At 36.7% G+C, this 26,650-nt stretch overlaps 1 protein-coding gene across 1 annotated transcript in view; it reads left to right on the top strand.

Annotated features, from left to right (window-relative positions):
* Positions 1-26,650, top strand: part of col9a2 (procollagen, type IX, alpha 2) — a 119,341-nt gene that overhangs the window by 26,030 nt on the left and 66,661 nt on the right. Inside the window, exons 5-11 of the mRNA XM_039740290.1 lie at positions 3,459-3,512; positions 7,316-7,351; positions 7,614-7,637; positions 12,273-12,326; positions 17,705-17,758; positions 17,860-17,907; positions 21,863-21,919. Of these exons, the coding sequence (XP_039596224.1) occupies positions 3,459-3,512; positions 7,316-7,351; positions 7,614-7,637; positions 12,273-12,326; positions 17,705-17,758; positions 17,860-17,907; positions 21,863-21,919 (327 nt within the window). The remainder of the gene's footprint in view (positions 1-3,458; positions 3,513-7,315; positions 7,352-7,613; positions 7,638-12,272; positions 12,327-17,704; positions 17,759-17,859; positions 17,908-21,862; positions 21,920-26,650) is intronic.

Genomic DNA, 26,650 nt, shown 5'->3' with positions numbered 1-26,650 from the left:
TAATTGAAAGTAAACAAATGCTTGTTGGCTCACAAACAACTTCAAAAATAGACCTTCAGACCTCCAAGAGTCGAGATACTACTACCTGTTCTGTCTATTTATTTATTTAGGTTTGCCTTGGAGGTAGAGTGACCAGAGATTTTTATTCCCCTTTCAGGAATATGGTTCAAAGATTTAAATATCAAAAGGTCGCTTCCAGGCTACAGTGGGCAATCCAATCCAGATGTAGCTTCTTGGAAGCTATGCAGCTAAAAGTTAAAAAAGAAAAGAAATATAAACAATTAAACCACATAAACATTGTAGTTCAGACAAAGTGCCACCAGCTGAGTAAATAAATCCTACTCATTCCAGGGTCTTAAGCTAGTTTTAAATATACTTGTTACATTTATTCTCAGGTCTTTTTCGCCAAAGCTCATACTGCAATAAATGAAATCTAAGCCAAGTGAAAAGTATTTAAATCATGTCGATAAATCTAGTTTTCCTTATTGTAAGAATTATTGATTTATCCAAAAATCTGTATTCATGATTATTTAGCCAAGTTTAAGAAATCTTGTTGAGTAAATTTTGTTACCCCTTTGACAGATTTTGTTTGCTAAATGCAAGCAAAGCAACTCCCATCTAAAGTTTTTTTTTTTTTTTGTCTAATTTTTGCATATGCATTTTTATTGCAATGCAGTATGGGTATTTTAAAAGCAAGAGCTCAGAAGAAGACAATAGCTGTACATTGACTCGATCAAACACGAGTGTCAGAAATGTATTTACTTACCCACCTAAGGCATATGGTGTATACTGTTTTGTTTTTTGCTCTTTTTGCTTTGTGCCCTCCACCACTATAACCTGTTGTCTATGGGGGGGAGCGAAAGCTTTAGATTTGTTAAAAATATCAGTCTCCAGTTTTTGACAGATGTCAACGTTTTAGGGTCCCCTAATACTGAAAACATTAATATCTCAATGATGGGTGTGTGTGTCTGTCTTTGTGTCACTGTTTCTTGAGGACCGTCTAGAGCTAAAATGGGTGGATGGAAAAATAACAAACTCGAAACTTCAGCCTGTTATGAGACAACAATATGCTGATTAGTTTTTGAGCCAAATCATGCAAGAGAAATCGGTACTCTAGAGGAACTCTCAAATCCCATAATTCTGCAATTAATTACGAATTCTTCTGGTCAATTGCTATCATAATGACCTATTTCATGATCTGAAAGATCAGCATCAGAGCAATAAATAATTACTGAAATATTATAGAATAGTTTGGGTGACTTGCATCCTAGGGTACAAAGCCTACTGACACATCCAAATTCTTTACACTCTTGTTTTGTATAAAATACAAATTAATTCTATGTTTGTGTATGGAACACAATTTTTTCCTATTGCATCGAGCGCTGTCAGCATAGCAACCTGTGCTCCAGTATACCTGTGACCTCATTGTGCAAAAAAATGAAAGTTAAACAAAACAAAACAAATAACTAAAGCAAGTGTATGAAAATTATGCAGGTTCAAGTACAGGCTGTTTGCCGGCATGACAACACCAGTTAAAACCAGCTAATGACTGTCACATCGCCAATGAATTAATGCCAGAACAGCATGGGTTCCACTTACAGAGCAGGAAGTATTCATGCCAAGAAATTGCACAGCTGGTTCCAGAAACCTTCAAAAAAAGAACATCTTGAAAATAGAAATGGCCTCTTAACCTTAAATACACTTCACTTCATTCAGTTTTGCCTAAAGAGTATATGCTTTTTGGCCCTATTTATCCTCCTTGAACCCAGTGCGGCCAGGATAATCACTGGCACCCACCCTATACCCATGTGCAGGCTTAAGTGGGTTTAAAAATGACACAACATGGCACATAGTGCATGGTCTAACTTAGATACACCTCTGTCATTAAGTTAAATTTGAGAAATGTGTAAAGTGTAAATACTTAGGTATAAACAGTACTTTTATAATATAAAAGATATAAAAAATTATAAATAGAGCAACACAGCTATTTTTTTTTTTGTTAAACAAATCAAATGTTTGATGATAAATCAAAGGAAAAAAAAATGTATCAGATAAATTGTAATACTGCATATCTCAAAAGGTGAATAGCTACAGTGTCGGCATATGGAAGAATGGAGAGTAGACAGATAGAGCTTTATTTGTTCTCAGGGGTAAGTTTGGAGTACTAAGTGCATTTTACATTAGTTGAAATGACTATATATTTAAGGTTAAATGAAGCATCATAATGGAACATAAAGGTAAATAATGACATTAAATGTTTGGGAAGGATATTTTGCCCTGCTGTTTGTTTACTAAACATTGTTTTTCAATCCTGAACCTGTGGGACTTCTAAGGCCGCAGATTTTCATTCCAACCAGCTTTATAATAAGTCACTCATTTCTGATTCTAACAGAGCTAATTTGTCTGCTCTTAGTCTAGTCAGAAAGACTCCAGGGTATATTGTTTTTTCTTTTTTTTATAAGAAAGTTGTAATGATAAATGTTGTAGATGATATTCTGTAAAATTTTGCTTTATATATTTTGTCATGTATTTTTTGTTTTTAATCTACAATATTCTCATCATTTATTATTTTTGTGATTCACATTTTGTTATGGAGTTTATTCCCTAAATAGTAAGATTAAAAAGAGAGAAAAGACTGCAACTACTTCAGTATCATCGACTGCAAGAATAAATAGGCACAAAGCTTCAAAGTAACACAGTAAAACCTTAAAAGCAAAATCAGTAAAGTGTACTTACGTGTAATGAATCCTCACAGATAAACTGAAATAAAACCAAATACAACAAACTAAAGTTACATGACAACAAGTGATTTGCATTCTGCCTCTCATCTGCAGAGGCTTACCATATGTTTAATCTTCAGATTGGTCAATGCCGGATCAATGTTTTCTCTGCATACTCCAGTTTTCCCCAGCCTATCTGACAGACATATGTGTTTAACTGTCACCTTTGAATTATATGTGCGTGTGTGTATTTGTGAGTTCTTTGGTCAGCAGGTGTTCTTTGTGTCAGATGTTGCTAGGATTTGATAATTAGGCATTAGCAAATTTGGAAAAAGAATGAATGAATAACCAATAACACGATTCTTATTAAAACTGAAAAAGACTTTCTAGACAATCAACTGGGAAGTAACAGCAGGTTTAACGAATGATAAACTGGAATTAACTTGAATGAAAACCTAACACCTTAGAGATCCCCTGCTGCTAAGTTTACTGAGCTCAAGTGTTCTTTATGTTATCAAAGGTTTATATGAGCAGCTTTCATCTTTGTTATTTGATATTCAATTTTAAAAAGTTTTCTGATGTGGAGAGTTCTCGGCTCTACCATGATTTCTATTTTCAGTTTATTTAGTTTATTTTTGTGTGTCTTGTGCTTAGAAGATTTTGAGCTTATCCTTTTGTTTCTCAGTTCTTCTACTACACTTTCCTCTCTTCTAACTCTTCTCTGATTCTTTTCCTAAGGGTGTGATCGGTGTCAAGGGAGACAGGGGCCGACCCGGAAATCCAGGACCAAAGGTATCGTAATTGCCCCCAGGATCAGTTTTAATCTGCAAGTGAGCTGTCAGAGTGGGAGACAAGAAAAGAATATTTGACTGAGGAATGAATGAGATTAAACACTTTTTTTATCAGTTGGTATTGCTTAATGACCTTGTGAATGGGAGCTTATACCTCATCCTAGGATGGCATATTCATTTAAAATTATATTTTGTGGAAATGTATTAGTAAAAGTATTATATATTAATCAATTTACAAGTGAAAGATTGTTGAATGCCTGTAACTTGTGTGAAAAAAGAGGCAGAATCCTATCTGAATGACTTTTGAACTTTATTGGGAAAGAAAACAGTAACTTTGGAAGCAACTAAATGCGAAACTGCATTGACATATAAAACTGTTTTGAAACGCAGTAACATCGCTGAGGATGGAGCATTATATAATTTATTTTCTTTTGTTTTCAATTTTTTGGTTAGATTTTGGATTTACACATAAAATAAATCTTTCATGCAGCATTGCTCTGGTCCTAGCTGCTTTGCTGTATAGCTGTGCAGTATGACTTCTTCATTTTAATAATGTCCAGGTAACAATGATAATGTCTTGAAGGTTTCCTTTTAAGCACAATCTTAACATGCTGACATTGAATTTTTGCTTAGCTGTATTTTTTTCAACTGAGACTTCTTTTGTCAAGATTTTAAAACCTTTTTCACAATATTCTTGCTTTTATGTAAAAATTTGAAAAACAAAATTTACTCTTAATAAATACTTCATTATTAATATATGCTTTACATTCTTTTGGCGTTAACTATAAAGAATGTGATTTGTTTTAGGTGACATTGCAACTGTATGAAATGTTTCCTGAACAGTCCTTGCTGTCTGAAATGTTCAATTGTCTTCCCATTTTCCCAGAGAACACACTGGGTTTACAATTAAAGCTTCGGTCTTGTTACTGGCTGTTAAATCTCATTTAGTTGAGATCCTAATTTATTCTGACTTTAAAAGAAAATACATTGTTTAGGAGGTTGGAACCCTGTAGTGGAGTTGTGCTCCATTTTTCCATTATGTCCTTCCTTTAACTCTTTCTTGACAGCATTGGCTCCAGCCTCTTAATGCTAAATGAGAGGAACTTTTGAATATTGCTGGGTAATTTTGTTCATGATAAAGAAAATCATAAGAACTATGACAGCAGCTTTGTTTTAGTTTACTTTCCTTCTAGAATTATGTATGTTGGCTGAAACTCATTAAAATGATCACAGATTTCAACAAGCCTCTCTCATATTAAAAATATATCGTTTTTAGTACTTTATTACCTGTGCCAATTATACAGCTTCTAGTTTAACGGATTTTCCTATACAAGAAAATTACTGTATGTGACTGCATTGATCCTAAAAATAATTATCTATAATCTGAGTAAGATCAAGAATGATCTTGTAGGCCCATTCCTATTCATCATTCAGGATTACATAATCTTCTAATGTTTCGGTAGAATGTAAAATTTCTGTGTACAATCTGCACATTAATATTTCTACATGGTATTCATGTAATTTATTATCCTGATTCAGTCTCATTTAATTTGTTATCCTAATTCACTCACATACCTGTTTTATAAATATTATTTGACATCTCCAATAGCAATATAGTGTAGTAGCTAGTGATGCTGCTTTAACTTTGCATTGATTCTAGTATGAAAATATGCACACACCAAAAAAAGAAAAATGTATATGGCAAAAAATATATATCAGATTTATAAAACATGCCGTACAAACATTTCTACATAATTTACCGTTTATAAATCACAGTCACCTTGTAAATGTGCATATTCTAATGCACCTTGTATGCCATCTTGAAACATCCACATATTTAGCATGCTAATCAGCCTCATACATATGTAATCAGGATGCGTCAAAACTTCATTGGCTGGTAGAGCAGCTCCCTTCTGACCCATCAAGACCCCGATGCCAGTATTCAAGAATATCTGGTTGTGCTTGATAAATGAGGGTGCAAGATGGTGCAATATATTATGGTGCCTCTGCTGTGTTCTGGGGGACCGGGAAAGGAATAAAGCACCAACACCTTAGCAAGTACCCACTATCACCTGGCACATGTAATGACATCATTGCTGTTGCAGTAAATAGTACAGGCCAGGTGAGGACTCATCCAATTACCTTTCAGTTCACCACATACAGTACCATGAAGTTTGCCAAAGCTATTTATCTCAAAATAAATGAATCATGGGTTGACCAAGGAGACTGAGCCCAAAATATTTGTCAGACACATCTTGGCATCACCATTGACTTGTGCATTTTTGGGAATGTCACTGCTCATGGGGAGCAAGAGCAACTTCATTCTCGCTAGACTTTTATTGCAGTACCAGTAATGGTACACTGCGCGGGACTTTGCAGTGAATACACTTGATGTGAGCATTTCTAGTTTTCATCCTCTTTCTCTGTATGTTTAGCATTCATTTTCTCTGAGGTTGATGCGCATGCTGCTTCCTGAGCAGCTCTTCTTTTCTCCACCCTAGCAGCCCACTTCTTCTCTTCTTTCGTCGGCATCTTTTCGCGTTAAAACTGATTAAGTCAGTGTTTGTGTTGCAATTACTTAGTACGTTTTCCTTAATTTTTCACTTCAGCTGGCACTTGAGGCAGATTGAAGACATAAGAATAATTTAAGATTGAAGAGGTAGGGAAAGTGACGGCAAAGGTGGTAGGAATGAGAATGGCGCCTGTATGCATGCGCCACACAGCCGCCCTGCTACAATAAAATAAAATAAAAATAAAAAGAGGAATAACCTTCGAGGTCAATCATCACCCCGAAAGCGGATAGTAGACGTCACATAGTATATGTGTACAAAATTACAGGTCAATAGGTCAAACGGTTTGCGAGCTACAGGTGATTTAAATTCCTGGACAGACAAATGGACAGTCACAGTAGCTGATTATATAAGAAGATGAATGCAGTAAATTACTCTAATTATGTTAGGAGAACCAAACACTACTGCATATTGCCTTTTTATTTTGGTAAAAATATGCTACGCATTATTTATTTCCACCCATACCATACAAAAACTGGATGCAGCATTTTGCCAGTCGGTTAATGGCTTTTAGCATTTTGAGCATGATGGAATGAAGATTGGTAGAGAAATTCCTGGAGAAGTGACAATAGGCAGGGTGATATAAACTGACAAAAAAACTAAATAAAAGTTCTTTAGTGCAAATACGCAGCATTGGCCCTGTTAAAAGGGAACTAAAATACAGTCTGTACATCATCTTAATCACTTTTTATGTGTAATATGTTTGTCACATCAATGCATATTATAATAATGGTTCAGTAATATTGATTATATTATACATGCAAATTGTCATAGAGCTGGTTTAGCAGCACTTCCCTGCTTGATCAAGGGTCTCATCATTTTCCATGGTCTCCAAAATGTTATTTACACATAGGTCAGAATTGCCAGAAATGTACACATGTTCTCCCATCAAGTGTTCATTCTGGCATTTGCATGGCAAGTTGGATACGCACATCTTGAACCTCTTTTTATTCATACACAAGCTTTATAAACGAGGCCCCTGGTCATTGTATGAGGTCTACATGTTATCCTGTTGTCCTTTTGGAATATCTCTCAAGACACCTGACTCTAAACTGCCTGTTCAGAATGAGTATGAGTGTATGACTGTGCCAAGCGATAGACTGGTGTCCTGTCCGGGGTGGATTCTTGCCTTGCACTGAACCTGGCTCCCCTGAACTATTTAATGGAATTTAGTAGTTCTGAAAATTGATGGAAGGGTGGATGAATAGATATAAATTATATTTTTGTCTCCTAGGGACAACCTGGTCCTGTGGGAAAGCCTGGTCTTGCTGTAAGTATTTCACTTTTCTGTATTAATGAATTAATATATTCTGAACTTTTGACCATTAATTAAATTGCCACACAGATATTTGCACTAGATTTCCATACGTAAATTATGAGCACTAGCTTTTCATGCTAGTCAAGTAAGGTAAAAAAATTGTAACAATTAAAAAAGTGGTATACTTTAAGAGATTTAAAGCAATCAAATATAAAAGAGGATGTAAAAGAAATAAAAAGTTAAATGCCTTTGTATGTATGCTTTGTTTTCCTAGGGACCCAGTTTACCAGGACTTCCAGTAAGTATTGCATTTCTACATATCTCTTTTATCTTAATTTTATGGAACATGAATGTGAGCATGATCTGTTCTTTCTAGAGTATAACGAGAAGGTTAAGTAACATACAGAGATTATTACATTTTTTTGAATAGTCAGTCAATCAATCAGTCTATCAATGTAGATAGATATAGATAGCACTTTATTTATCCCATGTGGAAATATGCTGTTGTATAGAAGCTCAGAAAATAAAATATTTTTATAACAAACAACAATGGAAAACTTCTGACATGTTTAAGCATGAAAAAGAGAAGTTACAGTCACAGTGAGGCATGATGTAGGCATATTGCTGTTGCTATAAAGAAGCCCTAGTAGCATTTCCTGACACACTTTTGCTGAATAAATCATTGGCTGAAATTACTCAGTGTGCCAGAGAGAGGATGTGCAGCATTGTTCATAATGACACTCAGTTTTCTTTACATTCTCTCCTCTGTTACTACCTCCAGGGGGTCCAGAGTGTGTCCAATAACTGAGACTGCCTTTTTGATTACCTTGTTGATTTGGTGGGCATCTCTTGAAGTGATGTTAGCAGCCCAGCACACCACAGAGTAGAAAATTGCACTGGCCATCACAGAGTCAAAGAATATGTAGAAGCTGTCATTGCCCACATTAGATTTTGGCCTCCTACAGCACTATAACCAGAATAATGAGACTGCAAAGAGGTGTAAAGGATTTATCATAATGTTTGCATTCTTCAAGAATTACTTTACAGGACTTAATGTAGTTTGAAGTCAAGCAAAATGACACCTTTTATTGGCTGACTAAAAAGATTACAATATGCAAGCTTTCGAGGCAACTCAGGCCCCTTCTTTAGGCAAAATGTAATACAGAAACTGGAGTTCCCTGTGTTTATGTAGACACCAGGACCGATACAACATTGGAAAACCTTTAAGTGAGACATCTTAAATGTAAAAAACTAATAGACCTATTCAGGCTAAGATTCATTAAGCAAGAGAGGAGATTGAGAAAAAAATAAATGAATACAGTACAGTGTATCAATGTAATAAGCTGAAAATAAAATTATTGTGACAATAAAAAAATAATTATCACCTTTAGAATCATAATACATCATGGTGCAGTTGTTGTGCTGCTACCTCACAATAAGTAAACTGGGGTCTGTGTCCTGGGTGCTCCTTGTGTGGAGGTTACATACTGTGTGCACACTGGTTTCCTCCCATGGAAAAGGTTAACTGAATTGTCAGTGTTATATTTGCAGTATGTGTGTGTGTGTGTGTGTGTTCAATCTGCAATAGGCTGGTACTCTGTCTGGTGGGTCATTCCTGCTTTGCATCTGATGCTTGCTGGTATAAGCCCCATCTTCACTGTGACCCTGCTTTGGACAGGCAGGTTTAGAAAATGGATACAGTGGTGTGAAAAACTATTTGCCCCCTTCCTGATTTCTTATTCTTTTAAATGTTTGTCACACAAAATGTTTCTGATCATCAAACACATTTAACCATTAGTCAAATATAACACAAGTAAACACAAAATGCAGTTTTTAAATGATGGTTTTTATTATTTAGGAGAAAAAATCCAAACCTACATGGCCCTGTGTGAAAAGTAATTGCCCCTGAACCTAATAACTGGTTGGGCCACCCTTAGCAGCAATAACTGCAATCAAGCGTTTGTGATAACTTGCAGTGAGTCTTTTACGGCGCTCTGGAGGAATTTTGGCCCACTCATCTTTGCAGAATTGTTGTAATTCAGCTTTATTTGAGGGTTTTCTAGCATGAACCACCTTTTTAAGGTCATGCCATAGCATCTTAATTGGATTCAGGTCAGGACTTTGACTAGGCCACTCCAAAGTCTTCATTTTGTTTTTCTTCAGCCATTCAGAGGTGGATTTGCTGGTGTGTTTTGGGTTATTGTCCTGTTGCAGCACCCAAAATCGCTTCAGCTGGAGTTGACGAACAGATGGCTGGACATTCTCCTTCAGGATTTTTTGGTAGACAGTAGAATTCATGGTTCCATCTATCACAGCAAGCCTTCCAGGTCCTGAAGCAGCAAAACAACCCCAGACCATCACACTACCACCACCATATTTTACTGTTGGTATGATGTTCTTTTCTGAAATGCTGTGTTCCTTTTACGCCAGATGTAACGGGACATTTGCCTTCCAAAAAGTTCAACTTTTGTCTCATCAGTCCACAAGGTATTTTCCCAAAAGTCTTGGCAATCATTGAGATGTTTCTTAGCAAAATTGAGACGAGCCCTAATGTTCTTTTTGCTTAACAGTGGTTTGTGTCTTGGAAATCTGCCATGCAGGCCGTTTTTGCCCAATCTCTTTCTTATGGTGGAGTCATGAACACTGACCTTAATTGAGGCAAGTGAGGCCTGCAGTTCTTTAGACGTTGTCCTGGGGTCTTTTGTGACCTCTCGGATGAGTCGTCTCTGCACTCTTGGGGTAATTTTGGTCGGCGGGCCACTCCTGGGAAGGTTCACTACTGTTCCATGTTTTTGCCATTTGTGGATAATGGCTCTCACTGTGGTTCGCTGGAGTCCCAAAGCTTTAGAAATGGCTTTATAACCTTTACCAGACTGACAGATCTCAATTACTTCTGTTCTCATTTGTTCCTGAATTTCTTTGGATCTTGGCATGATGTCTAGCTTTTGAGGTGCTTTTGGTCTACTTCTCTGTGTCAGGCAGCTCCTGTTTAAGTGATTTCTTGATTGAAACAGGTGTGGCAGTAATCAGGCCTGGGGGTGGCTACGGAAATTAAACTCAGGTGTGATACACCACAGTTAGGTTATTTTTTAACAAGGGGGCAATTACTTTTCACACAGGGCCCATGTAGGTTTGGATATTTTTCCCTAAATAATAAAACCATCATTTAAAAACTGCATTTTGTGTTTACTTGTGTTATATTTGACTAATGGTTAAATGTGTTTGATGATCAGAAACATTTTGTGTGACAAACATGCAAAAGAATAAGAAATCAGGAAGGGGGCAAATAGTTTTTCACACCACTGTATGTGCAAGCATAATTATAACTACATTTTCATGATCATTTCTGTTATTTAATTATTAGACTTAAAGAAATATAAAATATCTTTACACTTACAAAGTGAAGATCTCATAGTCTTTCTGGCTTAAATGCTGAAAGAAAACAACCAACACTGAAAAACCAGCGATGTACATTTGTTGAGAAATTTCCTTAGTAGCTGATTTCATTCAGCACATTAGCAGTGTTTTTTAAACTAAATGTACTGTATCCATATATACTGTATTGTGGCGGACTCCCGGAGTATGGGAGGACCGGGGGAGAGTGTATTTTTACGAATGTTTCTCCCTTGGCTTGCAGAGGGGCCACAGGTTATGAGCAGAGAAGCTCAACCCTGTTGTGCCCGTGGCCCCCGCCAGGGGGCGTATGGACATTTGCAGGGCCCTATTTGGCCACACTTGCACCACATCGTTTTGTTCCTAACACATTACCCCGTCCATATCAGTATATATATCCAACTGGATTTTTTTTCCCATTGAGATCTGATGTGTTTTTAAACTGTTTTATATAATATAATATAATATAATATAATATAATATAATATAATATAATATAATATAATATAATATAATATATAAAATGCCCTTACTCTGGCAAGTCAATCAGTCATCACAGTTCTAAAAAATTACTGTTAGAACAGACTTGTATTCTTGTCCCAGACAAATATTACGACATTAAAGCCAAGTATAAATGCACTTAAATAGCAACCGCATTTAATTGAAGGTGTAAACGCAGATGCTTCTTCTGTCTATAACCCACACCCACATAAACAGAAGGTTATTTTAAATTTGGAAACAGAAGGTGAGCATCAGATCATTTTAATTCCATGTGTAAATGTAATCTGGCTAAATTATATCCAGATACAAGACACTTGTTAATACAGGAGTATATGAGGACTCTGCGCCTTGAAACAAGTATATATTGAGCAGTAAGACTAATTAGACAAAACATATTATTCACATAATTTTCATTAAATTAAGCACCTTAAGATTCAGTCAAGACTTCTTTTCTGTTCTGAAATATTCTTGCATTAATATACTGTGTTTTTATTCTGATTGTTCATAAACAAATGAAAGTACTTTCCTGTAAATGTTGCTGTCTTGAATGTCTGCTTTTTCTAATGGTGTGCAACATTCAACATCACACTTAATTTTCTGCTCTGCAGAGTATCTAATAAGTGACACGTGAAAATGATTCATTTTCTAGGTATCATGTTGTTTACATTTTGTTTTAGTAATTATACATAAATTATATTTCCTGTTTACTCTGATCTTTTTTAGAATCAAAAGACCCACTCTTGTGAAGATTTCAGAGCACTGAATATGAACTAGCTTGTGACCAAATGACAGGGATTTTAAGCTACAGCGTTTAAGAGAGAAATAAATAATTTAAATTCCATTTTTTCCATAAAAAACTATTAACGATTAATTCTTTAGCTCCTTTAGCAATGATTTAATTTGTCAAAGTCAAATATAACCAAGAAAATGTGCATACTAATATTTGCATTTTTATTATTGATTTTAGCTGTTTTTGTTTCAGAACACTGGGTTCAAAAAATGTGTTTCAATATATTGCACTTTCTTTTTCATGTCTAAGGGTCCTCCTGGTCCAATAGGATTACCTGGCAAAATTGGTGTTCAAGGGATCAAGGTAAGAAAAGTTGAATCTATATATATAAAAGTCAATGTATGTATGTGTGTGTGTGTGTATGTATTTATGTTCCAGCATCACTTTTCATGAAACTTCGTACACATGTTTCTCATTGGTCAACTAAAAATACTGTAGGGTGAAATCAACCCTAGCCCACCCCCTTCTGTGTAGGGTGGGGGGTGATCTTGCGGACTTGTATGCATGTTATCATCCAGTTGACACTCGGAACGACCACCAGAAGGCAAACTAGAGGTGACTGCCACCATTCTTTATCTTTGAAATTAAATAGAGTTGGCCTGTTCCAGGTGTCAACTAGATGATAATATACATACAAGACCACAAGACAAGCACATTAGTGAGTCTTCATTGTTTTTTAATTTATTTTTATTTTTAAAGTTCTGTTGTTTTTAATTATATTTTTCTCAAACAATTAAAAAAAAACAAAGTAACACTTCACCTGTTACAGGTTTACTGTTCAGTTCATTTATACCCCCAAGAAATTAATTTCTTTCAGAGGCACTGTTAATTGGATGATATGTAGGTCAGATACTACAGAAAGCAATTCTGATATAAAAAAAATAAAGGAATTAGAAAGTTTATAGGTGCTGCACTTTGTTAGCCAATAGGCATAGATTGAGGATAATCTACAGGACTCTCTGCTCAGGACACAATGTAAACAATATGCTTGGCATCTCCCTCCATCAGAGTACTTAATACTTTATCTCTTGCTAACTTTCTGAGGGCTTGTTATCAATCTGTTTGGAATTCCTGAGATCCTTAGAGCTTCTTGAATACTAGAAAGCAAATCTAAAATAATGAAATGATAACCAAAACATAACAGTTAACATTTTCTCTTATTTGCTTTCTACCCTCGACATCCATATGACCAGTGCTTAACTAATCCTGCAGCTCTGATGTTGTGGACTCTCATTAATAAACATCAGAGTGCTCTGAAACATTCATTGAGTATAGAGTATCATGAGCTGTTTTGTGGTTTTATAGACATCCAGGAGCAACAGTTTTCTTTTTTTAAAATGTTTATTCTGTTAAATTTCAGAAAATCTGAGAGATAATTGATTAATTGGCTACCAAAAGGTAAATTTCACTCTCACAAGTTTCAATATCAGACATAATGACTTCAACTGATAATATAACTTGTAATCTGTGTAGAATATTTAGTTTCCTCCCAAAAACAGGCTGTGAGCATTTAAAAGTATGAAATGAAAATTCTCATCATAAAGGCTGTTTTCTGTTATACCTTTATTCTCTTTCACTTTGTGTAACACTTAGTTCTTCTGTGGTCATCAACTAGTTAAAATGGTCTATGTGTCCTCCCTACTATAGTGCACACAAAGATGTCAGTGAGTACGGCAAGGACATCATTAACTCTGAACCCAATCAAACAGCAGGTGAACACAGCTTTTACACTCGACATTAGCTGTTTAATTTATGGTTTAGGTCCAGTCAACTTTCTTCATAGCTTCTTTTGCACTGCATTAAGGGCACAGAAGAACCCACTTTGGGTCCAGCATGCAGCGGTACTGTGGTCTAATAAAAAAAATGCAAAGCAGTGTTTAATAACTTATTTGAGTGATCTTGCATTACTGCATACCTTGCCTTCGCCTAATAACATGTTAAAAATATGCCCTATCCAGGTTTTGATGTTTTTTTATTTCTTGCCTTCCTCTTTATTTTTCAAAATGTCAGTATTATAAAGATTTATAATGAGTTTCAGGGCTCATCACTATGTGTTTAATCTTAGAAAAGAACAGGACTCTGTTATTTTATATGCTTTAACACTAGAATCCCTGAAGCCTACAAAAAAAGTTGTAATGCCTGGCCACCTTAAATTCCTTTGAGACTCTTCATCACAATCTTTTGTTTTGCAAAGGTGTCAATCAGCACAGGCAGCAAGCAGCCTGCTATCCCAGCACCCATCGATGCAACTGTTCTCCCAGCTCAAGTCTGTTTATTTCGGAGTGAGGTGCCTTGAGTTGTATTGGGTAAATAATATATTGTTATTTAGAATACATCAATTTCATGTTTGTTCCTTGTTTACAACAATCTGTGTAAATGCAGGATGACAGAAAATGCAAGGCAAGAAATGTTGACCATATAGCTAAAACAGAAGCTTTTTTCATGTAATGACAACATGCTGATGGGAAATGTGTAATGTGTGAAGCCTGTAGTCCAAATATCAAATAAACACTTTCACAAAATGTATAACAAAAACAAGTGAGACTTTATTCACAAATATATCCATCCATCCATTTTCCAACCCGCTGAATCCCAACACAGGGTTGCGGGGGTCTGCTGGAGCCAATCCCAGCCAACACAGGGTACAAGGCAGGAACCAGTCCCAGGCAGGGTGCCAACCCACCGCAGGACATTCACGAATATAACCGAAGAAAAAGAAATTATTCAATTTACATGTTTCTGTCAATATGTAAAAACCAAAACCCAAATATCGGTTGCATGGCTGGTGTTGAGGTAAGAACAGCTGCTTCTAAATCAAGAAGTAGCAGGTTCAATCTCATGTCTACCCAGCAATTTCTGTTTAGGATAGTGAACTGCTTTTATTATTACTATTATATCATAATAACATATATTTGCTTTGAGTCTGTAACACCTGGTGTAAATCTTTGCTACTTGTAAAAGTTACTGTTTTTTTGTTTTTTATTCAGTTTTCTTATCTTAAGTCACGTTCATGTGGTACAACAAACTTGCTTCTCCCTCTCTGAGTTGATTGCGTTTATTTCCATTCTTTTCACAAGAGCAGTGATTACCACAGTTGGTGCTGTGATTGATGCCTACTCAGAACTATTTGTTGTACCGGCAATCAAAGATATAGTGACCGCCATCAGACTATCATGTGGCATTTGTGCTTTGACAACAAAGACACCTGTGCAGAACGTGTGAAAAATGACATTGCATGTGCAATGCTACTCCTTATTTCGGAAAAGATCCCAGTCATCCCATGGGAGAAAGACTTTCCGAGACTGTGGTCATAAAGCCATTTCTGAACAAAAGCAGAACCGTAACAACAGCCAACTTCTTTCCATCACTTTTGCTGGCTAATAGACTGCTGCACTGCAACACAACTCAGCTTGGCACCATAAAGTGGGACTGGGACTTCCACCTGCAGCTCAAGTCAATTCAGTACACATGCAATCCTCCACGCTAGTATTTAGTTCTGGCAGTGCCATGCTGATGGCGTATGCGCTCATAAAGAAGTCTGTCTGTATTCCCAGTACCATGCAGCATAACACAGAAATTGGATAAGATCAAAAAAAAAAAACAATGTTCATTGACATAACATTTTCAGTGACATTTTCATGCATGGATGTGTGTGTGCATGTGTGAGACAGGCAGAGACAGATTTGTTGTCATTCAAGTGGTTACTAGAATATAAAATGAACACTTTTGCAAAGGTATAAAGAAACAAGTGTGCTTTTATTCAAGAATAAAACTGAAATTCAACAACAAGATACCAAGAAGACATGATTCACCAGCATTTGTGTGCCTCCTTATATCCCTTCAGTGATATTTTTTACAAGTAGCAAAAATGTACACCAGGTGTTACATAGCAAACATACGTTTTAATTATATAACAGTAATAATAACAGCAGCTCACTACTCAAAAGGGAAAATGCAGGGAAGCAATATCTTGATTTAGAAGCAGCCATTCTGACCTCTGCACCAGCCATGTAGGTGATATTTTTGTTTCAGTTTTTACATATTGACAGCAACATGTAAATTGAATAATTTCTTTTTCTTCAGTTATATTCGTGGATAAAGGCACACTTGTTATACCTTTTGTGAAAGTGTTCATTGGATATTTGGACTTCAGACTTCAGGCATACATTATACACTTCACATCAGCATTGTGTCATTATATGAAAAATGTTTCTGTTTTAGTTATGTGTTCAACATTTCTTGCATTTCCTGTCATCCTACATTTACATAGATCGTTGTAGACACAGAACACACATGAAATGCATGTATTCCAGATAACGATATATTATTTACGATATACAATTCCAGGCACCTCACTCCCAGATGAACAGACTTGAGCTGGGAGAACTTCATTTGTGTCAGTGGGGGATGAGATAGCAGGCTGCCTGCTGTATGCATTCTTATGTTCTGTTGGTATGCGCATGCTGTGTTCTTTTTTGTCAATTGCAAATATTATCCTTAATAATACACTTAGGTGCTGTACATCTGCTTGATTGTTTAACAAATACTAGAACACAGTAAAAGGATATTCTTTTTAAGATCAATCAACTATATATTGTTTAGAAGGAGCAATCGTAGCCAACACATCTTTGTCTACTGATCAGAAATAAAAGATATTTTCAGTACATCATAAAGCTGAAAAGGAAACTCAGAAAGCCAAATGTGGTCCAACCAAACCAAAATGAATCAGGAATTTCAAGAAAATATAAAACCAGCTTCTGATTAAGAACTTGATTAGAACAAAATCCAACAGACACAGTTGACAGTCCCTGTGTCTGCTATGGAAAGAGTGATGGAACTTGTCTTAACAAATCTTTGGTTTTTATTATTAGGCTTTACTGAATATTTACTTAGATGGTATGGTGGTTCAACTGATAGGAGCTTCAAAGTCCTGGTTTTAAATCCCAGTGATGTTCTTGTTGTGTATGCATAGGTTTTCTTTGGGTACTTTGGTTTCCACGTATATCTGCAATACATGCTGGCTACAATAACTGGTAACACTAAACTGAGTGATTGAATCTTCATGAAGACTTACCTTTTGCTCAATGATTCTGAGGTAGGACCCAGATCAACATGACCCGGTTTTGGTCTAAACATGGTCAGAAATGTAATGAATAAATGAATGAGTAAATGTAAAAAACATACTTGTCATAACAACATTTTACAGTCTTTATGCATTTTCCAGGAGTGAAATTTACAGTTCCATAATTCAACATCTAAGTTTAATGGCTTCTCCTGCCTATATTCGCCAATGCATAGATTTGCTTTGCCTCAGTTAACTCTTGGACATATTAAGTTGAGGGCAAGTTATATACTCATAAGATGAATTAATGTAATCCTCAGAGAAAAGTCAAGAAAGATGCTCAAAATGATTACATCTTGCCTGAAGAAGGGGCCTGAGTTGCCTCGAAAGCTTGCATATTGTAATCTTTTTAGTTAGCCAATAAAAGTTGTCATTTTGCTTGACTTTTCACTACATTCATAATGGCTAACACGGTACAACACCCTAGTACTACAGACATGTAATCCTCAGAGATGTTTTTGTTAATTTGCTTTGAATAACACAGTGCAATTCCCAATTTCATTCCCATATTGACAATCTGTCCTTGATATGCTAATTTTTTTTTCTTTTTCTGTTTCAGGGAATGATGGGACCCGCTGGACCACCAGGAATTCCAGGCCCACCAGGAAAACCTGTATGTCCATGACTTTTGCTTTTATTAACAGAATAATCCTTTCATCTTGTATAATAACAGCGGGTTTACTTTTTTCTTCTTTTCTTTTCATTACTATGTAGGGCCCACCTGGCAAATTCCATGGAGAGGAGGGCAGTGCTGATTTTCAGGTATGAAGATATGAGAGAAGTATTTTTTTCAAGGTTTTAATGTTTAGTCACCCGCAGCTGCTGTATGCTGAAATCACAAGCACTTCTAAGATAGTTGGGTTGTTATTTGGGAAAAAAAATGCAAAGTAACTTCAGAGAGCTTTAGCATTCTGACTCAGAAGAGGTAGGATTATATATTTATTCACACATACACATTTCACTTCATTATGCCTGGTGTAGTATACTGGAGTGAAAAATAAAACTCTGGCCCCTACTAATTTTCAGAGTCACAGTCCTATATAATTTTGTAAAACATTTCTTTCTCTTTAATATTCCAGCTCACAAAGTTAACTGTCCCATCATGGAGACATTGATTTTGAATTTTTGATTTAATTTTATAGTCTTAACTGGAAGTGAGACAGCTTTAATCTTAATTTCCTATTTCCCCAAGCGTTATTGCCATGCAGCCTATTGTTACATTGGTAGTTTATATAATTATAAAGATTAAAAGGATAGATTAGATATAGATATATCCTGCTCTCTTTCTCTCCTGCCTTAACCCCCCACCCTCCCATTTTGCCTCCCCATGTCAGGCTGGAACCCAATTCACGCAGTCCCACTCCTCTGACATACCCAGAGACAGAGCACATCCCAAAACAAAACAAGCCCTCACGCAGCGGTGTTTTAGGATTAAAAAATAGAGATATCTATTGCCAATATAGTCTAAATACTATATGCCTAAAATATAATCATTAACAAACTATGAACTTAAAATGTATATAATCTTCAGCAATCTTAATGTATTAAGATAATAAACCCGGGTAATGGTGTTAGAAAGTGGTCCAGAATAAGCATATTAAGTCTTAATGCAATAATAACAATAACAATAAACCAAGGGTATAATGTTAAACAGTCTCCTTTAGGGTTGTGAAAAATAAATAAATAAGATAAAAAAAAAAAAATTAAGCAAAACGTATATAATTAAAACATAAACAGATAGTGTCTGAGTAATAAAGAGGGTATATAATTATAAAAACACGTATCTTAACAAATAGATCAGACAGTAGGTTATTTATCCTTGCCATGTCATGACTCACTATTGTGTTTCAGAATAGTGTCGGGATCAGGTTTCTTAATTCCTTTTCTGCTTCTTCCTTGCTGGCGAAGACACAGAATTGACCGTGCAATTCCACTTTCAGTTTGGCAGGATACAAGAGGCTGTATTTGATATTGGCTTGCTGCAACCGCTGTTTAATGTGGTAAAAGGCTGCACGTTTAGTACCTGTTGCTGGAGAGAAATCAGGGAAGAAACGAATGTGGTTATTTTCATATATATTCTCTTGCTTGTGTCTGAGGAGTGCCATCACCTCTAGCTTAAATAGTAATCTCTCAAAGCGAATAATAAAACATCTAGGTCTAACGGTATTTGATCCGCTTACGCGATAAGCCGCTGCTATCTCAGAATCTGCTTTAAAGTCCTCTCGAACTATTTTAGAAAATAGTTCAGCTGTGAATTTCACTAGTTTTGGACTTTCTCGATTCTCAGGTAGACCTTCGATTCTAATATTCCTTCTGCTTCCATCTTCCAAAGCAGCAAGTCTGTCTCCGAGTTTTTTGCATTCGGAGTCGCAGTTGTTGCTTTTTTTTTAGCACTGGCAGCTAGATTTTCGGCTGTTTCAATCCGAGTCGTTAATGTCTCCTTGACATCCTCCAGTTGATCAGCAAGTGTGCTCAGTTTAGACAAGGTTTCCTGAATGTGCTCATCAATTTTATCCAGCATATCTTTAAAGATTGCCTCAAAGCGAATACATATGCGTTTCTCCAAGTCTTTATTATCCTGCTGCCGCGTCTGTCGCTGCTTCTCATTTAGCTTCTCATTTGCATTTTCCCTTGCCTTCTCATTTTGTAAAACAAAATCACATATGTGAACCCCATCTCTGGGCACCAACAGTGCCAAATGGAGCCACCTGTCCAGAGCTTTCTGTTCCTTAGAGCTAAGATTGGGATTTCGCTTTTTCTATTTTGAGTTGTAAATACAGATATGACGCCCATCATTTCAAACCATACTATCAAAGGTTTGCTGTTGGGGATCTTGCTTTTCTAGACTGAGTTTCCTTTCTGATGCCATCATGGTCTTGGCTTTGATTAGCACAGATTTATATTAATGTTATTTGGACAGTTGAAATATATTTGCACTTTTACCTGGTTGCCAATTTTTATTCAAGACAACATATAGAATTTCAACTCTTGGAATTAGTCCCTGTTGGTCACATGCTGAGTCAGTTATGGTGACTGAACCTTCATCCTAGTGGAAACTGAAGAGCAAAATCATTTGCGCAAATTTAAATTTGCTGTGTTTCTCAAGTGTTTTCACCTTGCACAAAAATTTACAAAATAAATGTAATTTGCTTCCTGCAAAATTCATGACATTGAATCAAGAGGGATGTCATTTATTTCCTCTCTGGAAGTGTTTTCCTCCACTCATTCTGCATGTTTGTTATTGCCATTTGTTATTTAAACAAAGATCTTAATTAAAAAAAAAACTGGACTCATTACTTTTCTCATGGAGACATTTTGCTGAGCCACCAGATGTGTGTTGTGTTTTATACTGGTAACAGAGTCCCCACTTTGCTAAATGCTAATATCACATTTAATTTTGATTCTGTGTTTGGATTTTCATCGTGACAATGCAATGTAAAACTGCCCATGACTGAATTTTGTTTCTTTCTCTCTATTAAATAAAACGACTTTTTTGAATACTTGGCTCTGTGATTTGTAAATTGTCTTTGCAAAAGCTATTCTAACGGGAAATGAATGGCATATCAAGATCTCCTTTGTGTCTAATGTTATCCCCTGAAGATTTAGTACATTACCTTTCTCTGATACATCCTTATTTCTATAGTAATTCGTGCGGAGGAAGACCGGACAGTGTTAACGGTCGTAGATATTCTTCGGGATATTGTAAGTTGATGTTTTCATCTTCCGCACAATCACCACCATCTGTTTCAGCATAGTCTATTGATACGCATCTAACCAACTTGCCGTGCAACTGATCGACATTTTTGGTGTTAATTCATTTAAATTCATTGTTTCTCGGTGCTAGGATTGCCCGTGTACTCATTTTTACTGATGATAACCATTCATGATAAAATTCTTCAATAAGATTTGGAGATAATAAGTCTTCTTTAACTGGGAACTTAAAGTGTGGAAAACATTAAAATTTATAAGAGCTGAGAGAGCAAGAACTGTGTCTGTCAAATGCATTCACATGAATGAGAGATGAGAGTACCGTGTGCATGGTTGAATATGGTTGAGAGGAAGGCATGACTTGAAAACATTTCATGGCCAAAGTCTCGACTCATGGAACTTCAAAAAATCTTCCAAAAAGTCCCATTTTGTTGCAGGATTTTTTTATATATTAGAGATATGGGTATGCAGGTGATTACCTTCATTACGCAACGGTGGAAAGAAACACAGGTAAGCACAGGAGTATGAATGAGTCTTTATGGAGCATTATTCCTTGTTTCCTCCATCATAAATTTTTTTTTTAAACCCCAAGACACTTTTTGTAAAATTCACATTTCGGAATTGCAAAATCTCCTTATTTGTAAATATTACTGTCAGTGTTGTGAAACTCTATGTCATTCAAAATTTCCCTGTGTCAGTCATCACCTCTCATGTATTACATTTCAGTGTTTAGTTACTTGGCCACACTAAATCCATTTGCCTTCATTGATGTATAGTTTGGGTTAGTGAAAGGGAATATCTTGATAAAATATTATTGTGCTTTTTTTATGAAAAACAACTCCAGACTAACTTTTTCTGTTTAGAGAGATAGAACTTAATTTGTTTTGGTCTTTCAGAAATATATCTTGGTAATCAGACCTTCTAAATGCTTCCTTTTCTATTTTTGTCTAGATGAAATTGATCAATGATCAGTTTTATTTAAGTTTAAATGGTTTATTTTCTTTTACAGTGCCCATCAAATTGTCCAGCTGGACCAAAGGGACCCCAAGGCCTGCAAGGACTGAAGGTATTTCTTTGTTTTAATGTTCATTTAATTCCAGCTTGGCCAGGAAAACAAAAGTTGTAATCAATGTAGAAATAGAAGCACATATTCATTCAGTCTGATTTGCACTTACTGTCACTTCACTATGAAGACTGAGATTACTTTTCATACTGCCATACTGTATTTTGTTGTGACCTAGCTCAGTAGTGGACTGGCCCCCATCTATACAGTCAATTCCTGCCTTGTAACGTCTGCTGCTGGGGCAGACATTAACATCCCATTACCCTGAGCTGGATTTGATAATCAATGGTTAGATGTCGTGCAATGAAATGATTTAAAGCATTTTCACTTAAAGAATATGAACACTACAGCATCCAGGCAGGCGTCATAAATGCTAATAATGCCAAAATCTTACAAGTCAACCTTAATCATTCACCACTTCCAAATATATACGTTTTGCCTAAACAATGATATAATTTTTTAAAGCTATAAAGTCGTCAAAGGAGTTAAATGTTATCTATGTTTAATGAGAGCCTTAGCCACCTAAATATACTAAAATTAATACTTGAAGGAGTGTGCACTTGCTCCTTTGTCATTACTCCATGAACAGATTTTTCTGTGTTTCTAAGCCCCATTTGAATGGACTTTAAAGTATCTTGTGATCCTACTAGAAGGCATCAAAGGATTATTATCAGCACTTCACTAGGTACACATGAAAGTGTCAAAAGGTTTTATTTTACAATTTTATAAGTAAATATATAGAGTTCACATTTTAAAAAATATGAAACAAAACCTGTGGCTTTGTGTTTTTCATGTTTTTATTTAAGAATGCTGCATTTTGTAAATTGGTTAAGGTTTTAACTGAGTTGGTACTGTTCATTAAGGCATAGTGTTGAATTATGCATCATGCCACTAGGTTGTGATTAAAATAATTTAAATGTCTTTTATAATTTTAGTAATGTTTATTTGCTTTCAGAGCAGGAAATAGTTGTTTCAGTTATTGAACTGCTGATAATGGAACCCTTAAATCTACTAATAGATTTTGTGTCTTCCTTCTGGCCCATTCATGTGGGAATTTTTCATTCAGTCATTGTCAGCGAAAATAAAATGGCAGGCACTTCGGAACACAGGTAGAACAGAGGTGGCACATACAGTAATTCATAGTATACCTTGGCATTAATCAGTGTCAGAACTGTTGGAATTTCTGAAAATATTTCATTTACTTGTCTCCGCTCTCTCTATGACTCTAGGCTGAGAGTTTCTTCCAGTCAAGTTCAAGAATCATTTTAGATGTCAGAGGTGGCCTTTCTTTGGTTACAGTGACTCCAGGCTAGAATCCTCCTACTTGACTCTTGTATTGTTGCACTTTTGAAAACTATGGATGCCTTAAAGGGTCAGGTCTCTCATATAATATCTGCAATCCTGTCTTACAGAGGCAATATGGTGTCTACTTTGTATCTAGGATTCATGTCCTATTCTATCTAATGTTTACAAAGTAATGACGCTCTGCTTACCCTAACTTGGAACACTGTATTTGCTCCTTTTGGCTAAGAGTTGTTTTAACTACTTGCCAGGCCCATAGCTGCTGTTCTTAAATAAAGTACTTCTTAGGCACTTACTGCAAGTATTCCCTCAATGCCCCCAGTGTTGCCCCTTAGAATTGCAGTCCTGCTTGCAGTGTTGTTTTTTCTCTATATTGTAGAGCCTAATACACTACTACAAAGGTTTCATTTATAATTGCATATAAATGCACAGTAATTGGGCATGTTTGCAGTGACAACTATGAAGTGTGCATGCTCACCATGAATATGAACCCTCCTTGGTGATTATGCCCACCTTTCAGCAACACAATGCCATGAGAAACTAAAATATAAAAATATTATGCACAACATTTTCCAAATTAAGTGACACAGCCTCATATACTCATATCTTCTCACTTTTTCTCACATTGCCCAGAATATTCTATGTCCATCTATAAGTATGTTTTCTATGCTGACTTCTGTCTCTGTTAAATTAAAAGCACTTTGTCTCTAAACAGCTGGGTAGCGATTGCTGTGATATAGACTACACAAAATGACATCCCAGTGAATGACAAAGAGAGATGCCATTACATGAGTTTGTTGCCATTTGAGGACAAATCAAACTAAGCAAGGGGATGGTGTTAAAGTGAACAGGTGCTTTTATTAAAAAAAAAAACAAACCAATCAAAACAGTGTCCAAAGTACTGTTCAAAAACAGTACATCAATAATCTATAAAAATAGGGTGAATAAAAGTGGAGCTTAAAATAATCCAAATAAATAAATCCTTTAAAACAAGGTTAAAATCAATACTGTAAGCTGGAGGTACTTTCTCCTCTCCTAAACTGGCGTCTCCACTGCTTTTCCTATACGGGCCGTGCAACAAGGGAGTTGCCCTATCTGCAGGTGCAGCTGACTTTCCTTCTGGTCTGGTAGCCTCCCATCTCTTGGCTCCGTACAGCTGCCGGACCGAGACTCGGGTTCCCCGACAGCCAGGGCACTCACACTGGGGCTCAACCTTCCCAAGCCTCCCTGACTCCTGCTGCCTTCCACGAGCTTACACAGCGAGTCGTCTACACTTCTGGTCACTCCAGCGCCTCTAATTTGCTCAGCTGGAGTGACCACTTCTTCCTGCCCCTGAGTGCGCCCACGTGTCAGTCAAAGACTCTGCCAGGGCTCTCTTCCCAGCTGCTTTCCATAATTCCAGTGAGCCTGCTCACTGGCTCGCTTGCTCCTGCACTGGCTTTTACGGCTTCCTGCCTTCTCATCTCCTTAACCTCCACCCTTCTCTCTGTTCTTCTACCCTCCGCACTTGTGCTCCTCCTATTTATAATAGGGACGTGGCACAGGTTTGGTGATTAGCAGCTCCCAGCATCAATTATGGACCGGCGTGATAACACACCTGTGCACTTCAGTGCAGAAACTCCCATGCCCGTATTGCATCCGGGAATCACTCCAGCCACACCACCACACCCCTTCCTTAAGCCGCGAGTGCAGCGATTATTTATTTAAAATGGCAAACAGCTGTGGGCCTCACTTTACCACAACTCTGTATATGAGACAGTACTACTACTAGTGTTGATTGGCGAAGATGCTGACCTTGTTCATTGAATATTTTCCTGGAAATTCACACTATGGCTAGCTTAGGCAAACATTTTTCTCCCAGAGCCCCACGATGCTTTGTGAGGCCAGTGTGACATCACAGAGCTGTAGCAGTCATGCACAGAACTTTCATAGATGTGTACTGTAAGATCATTGTGAAACTGCTTTGGGCATGCGAGATGTCACCACCCTATCAGTACTTCAGCCTTCCACCCTGCATGCATAAAAAAAAACACAAAAAAAACTTGCATTATTTTTCATTTGAGGGGAACACTAGCTGAACACAATGGTAATATTATGAGTACTACCACTGGACATATATCACCGATCAATGTTAGGTGGCTCTGCAGTATAGCATTGCTGATTTGCGTGCATAATTAGCCATGTGCCCAGCTACAATCTCAAAACAAGCCTTAAAGGAGCCTCCCTTCTCTCCAAGAAAGAAATATATTATAACTAGGGGGCTTCGCCCCCTGCTCGCTTTGCTCGCCAACCCCTGTGTTTGGTTTTCCAGATACACACTTGGAATATTTTTTCTTCGAATTGTTGCTATTTCATTAGTTTCACTTTCATTTCAGAACTTCTGTAAAAACAATATTTGGAATCTTTCGTGTCCCAATATGCTGAATCTTTTAAATGAGGTCTATGAGACTTGTGTTTAATGACTTTTGTACCATAATGTAGGAAAGGTTTCTCTGTTTGGAATTTCAGCACAGACAAAACGATCCACATCATCAGCAGTTAATAATTGTTTTTGCAAAGTAACCAATAAATGCATATGAGTTAAACCCCGTTTTTGAAATTCTCTGACTTAAACTCATTTCTTTTTGTCTGCGTCAATGCACTCTGTGCTATCATTTTTTTGATACCGTAATAAAGTATCACAAAAGTTCTACTTTAACAATCGCCGACTGTGTACCCCAAACACAACCTTCTAGCACCCTCTCCAACCCCTCCTCCCACGGGTCTTGCCTCCCCCTTACTGCATCAATCAGCACCCAGCTATCAGTCTGCTGTGTTGTACTCTGCCCTCCCGTTGCTATTTCATTAGTTTCACTTTTATTTCAGACCTTCTGTAAAAACAATATCTGGAATCTTTCGTGTCCCAATATGCTGAATCTTTTAAATGAGGTCTGTGAGACTTGTGTTTAATGACTTTGTACCATAATTTAGGATACGTTTCTCTGTTTGGAATTTCAGCACAGACACAATGACCCATATCATCAGCAGTTAATATTTTTTTTTGCAAAGTAACCAATAAATGCATGTGAGTTAAACCCTGTTTTTGAAATTCTCTTGACTTAAACTAATTTCTTTTTGTCTGCGTCAATGCGATCTGTGCTATCTTTTTTTTTTTTGATACTGTAGCGACTCACGTAATAAAGTGTCACAAGAGTTCTACTTTAACAATCGCCTGCATAACCCCAAACACAACTTTCTAGCACCCTCTCCAACTTTTTCTCCCACGGGTCTCGCCTCCCCTTTACCGCATCAATCAGCACCCAGCTATCAGTCTGCCGTGGTGTACTCTGCCCTCCCTCGAACGGACCTAACAGTCACGTAAAGCAAAAAAGGCTTCATCTTGGCCGGGACGCTAAAATACTTTCCACTGTAACTGCTTTCATATTCTGTACC

The sequence above is a fragment of the Polypterus senegalus genome, chromosome 17, assembly GCF_016835505.1.
Source record: "Polypterus senegalus isolate Bchr_013 chromosome 17, ASM1683550v1, whole genome shotgun sequence".
Classification (NCBI taxonomy): Eukaryota; Metazoa; Chordata; class Cladistia; order Polypteriformes; family Polypteridae; genus Polypterus; species Polypterus senegalus.
The sequence above is the reverse complement of the archived record's forward strand: the minus strand, read 5'-3'. Positions and strand labels throughout refer to the sequence as shown.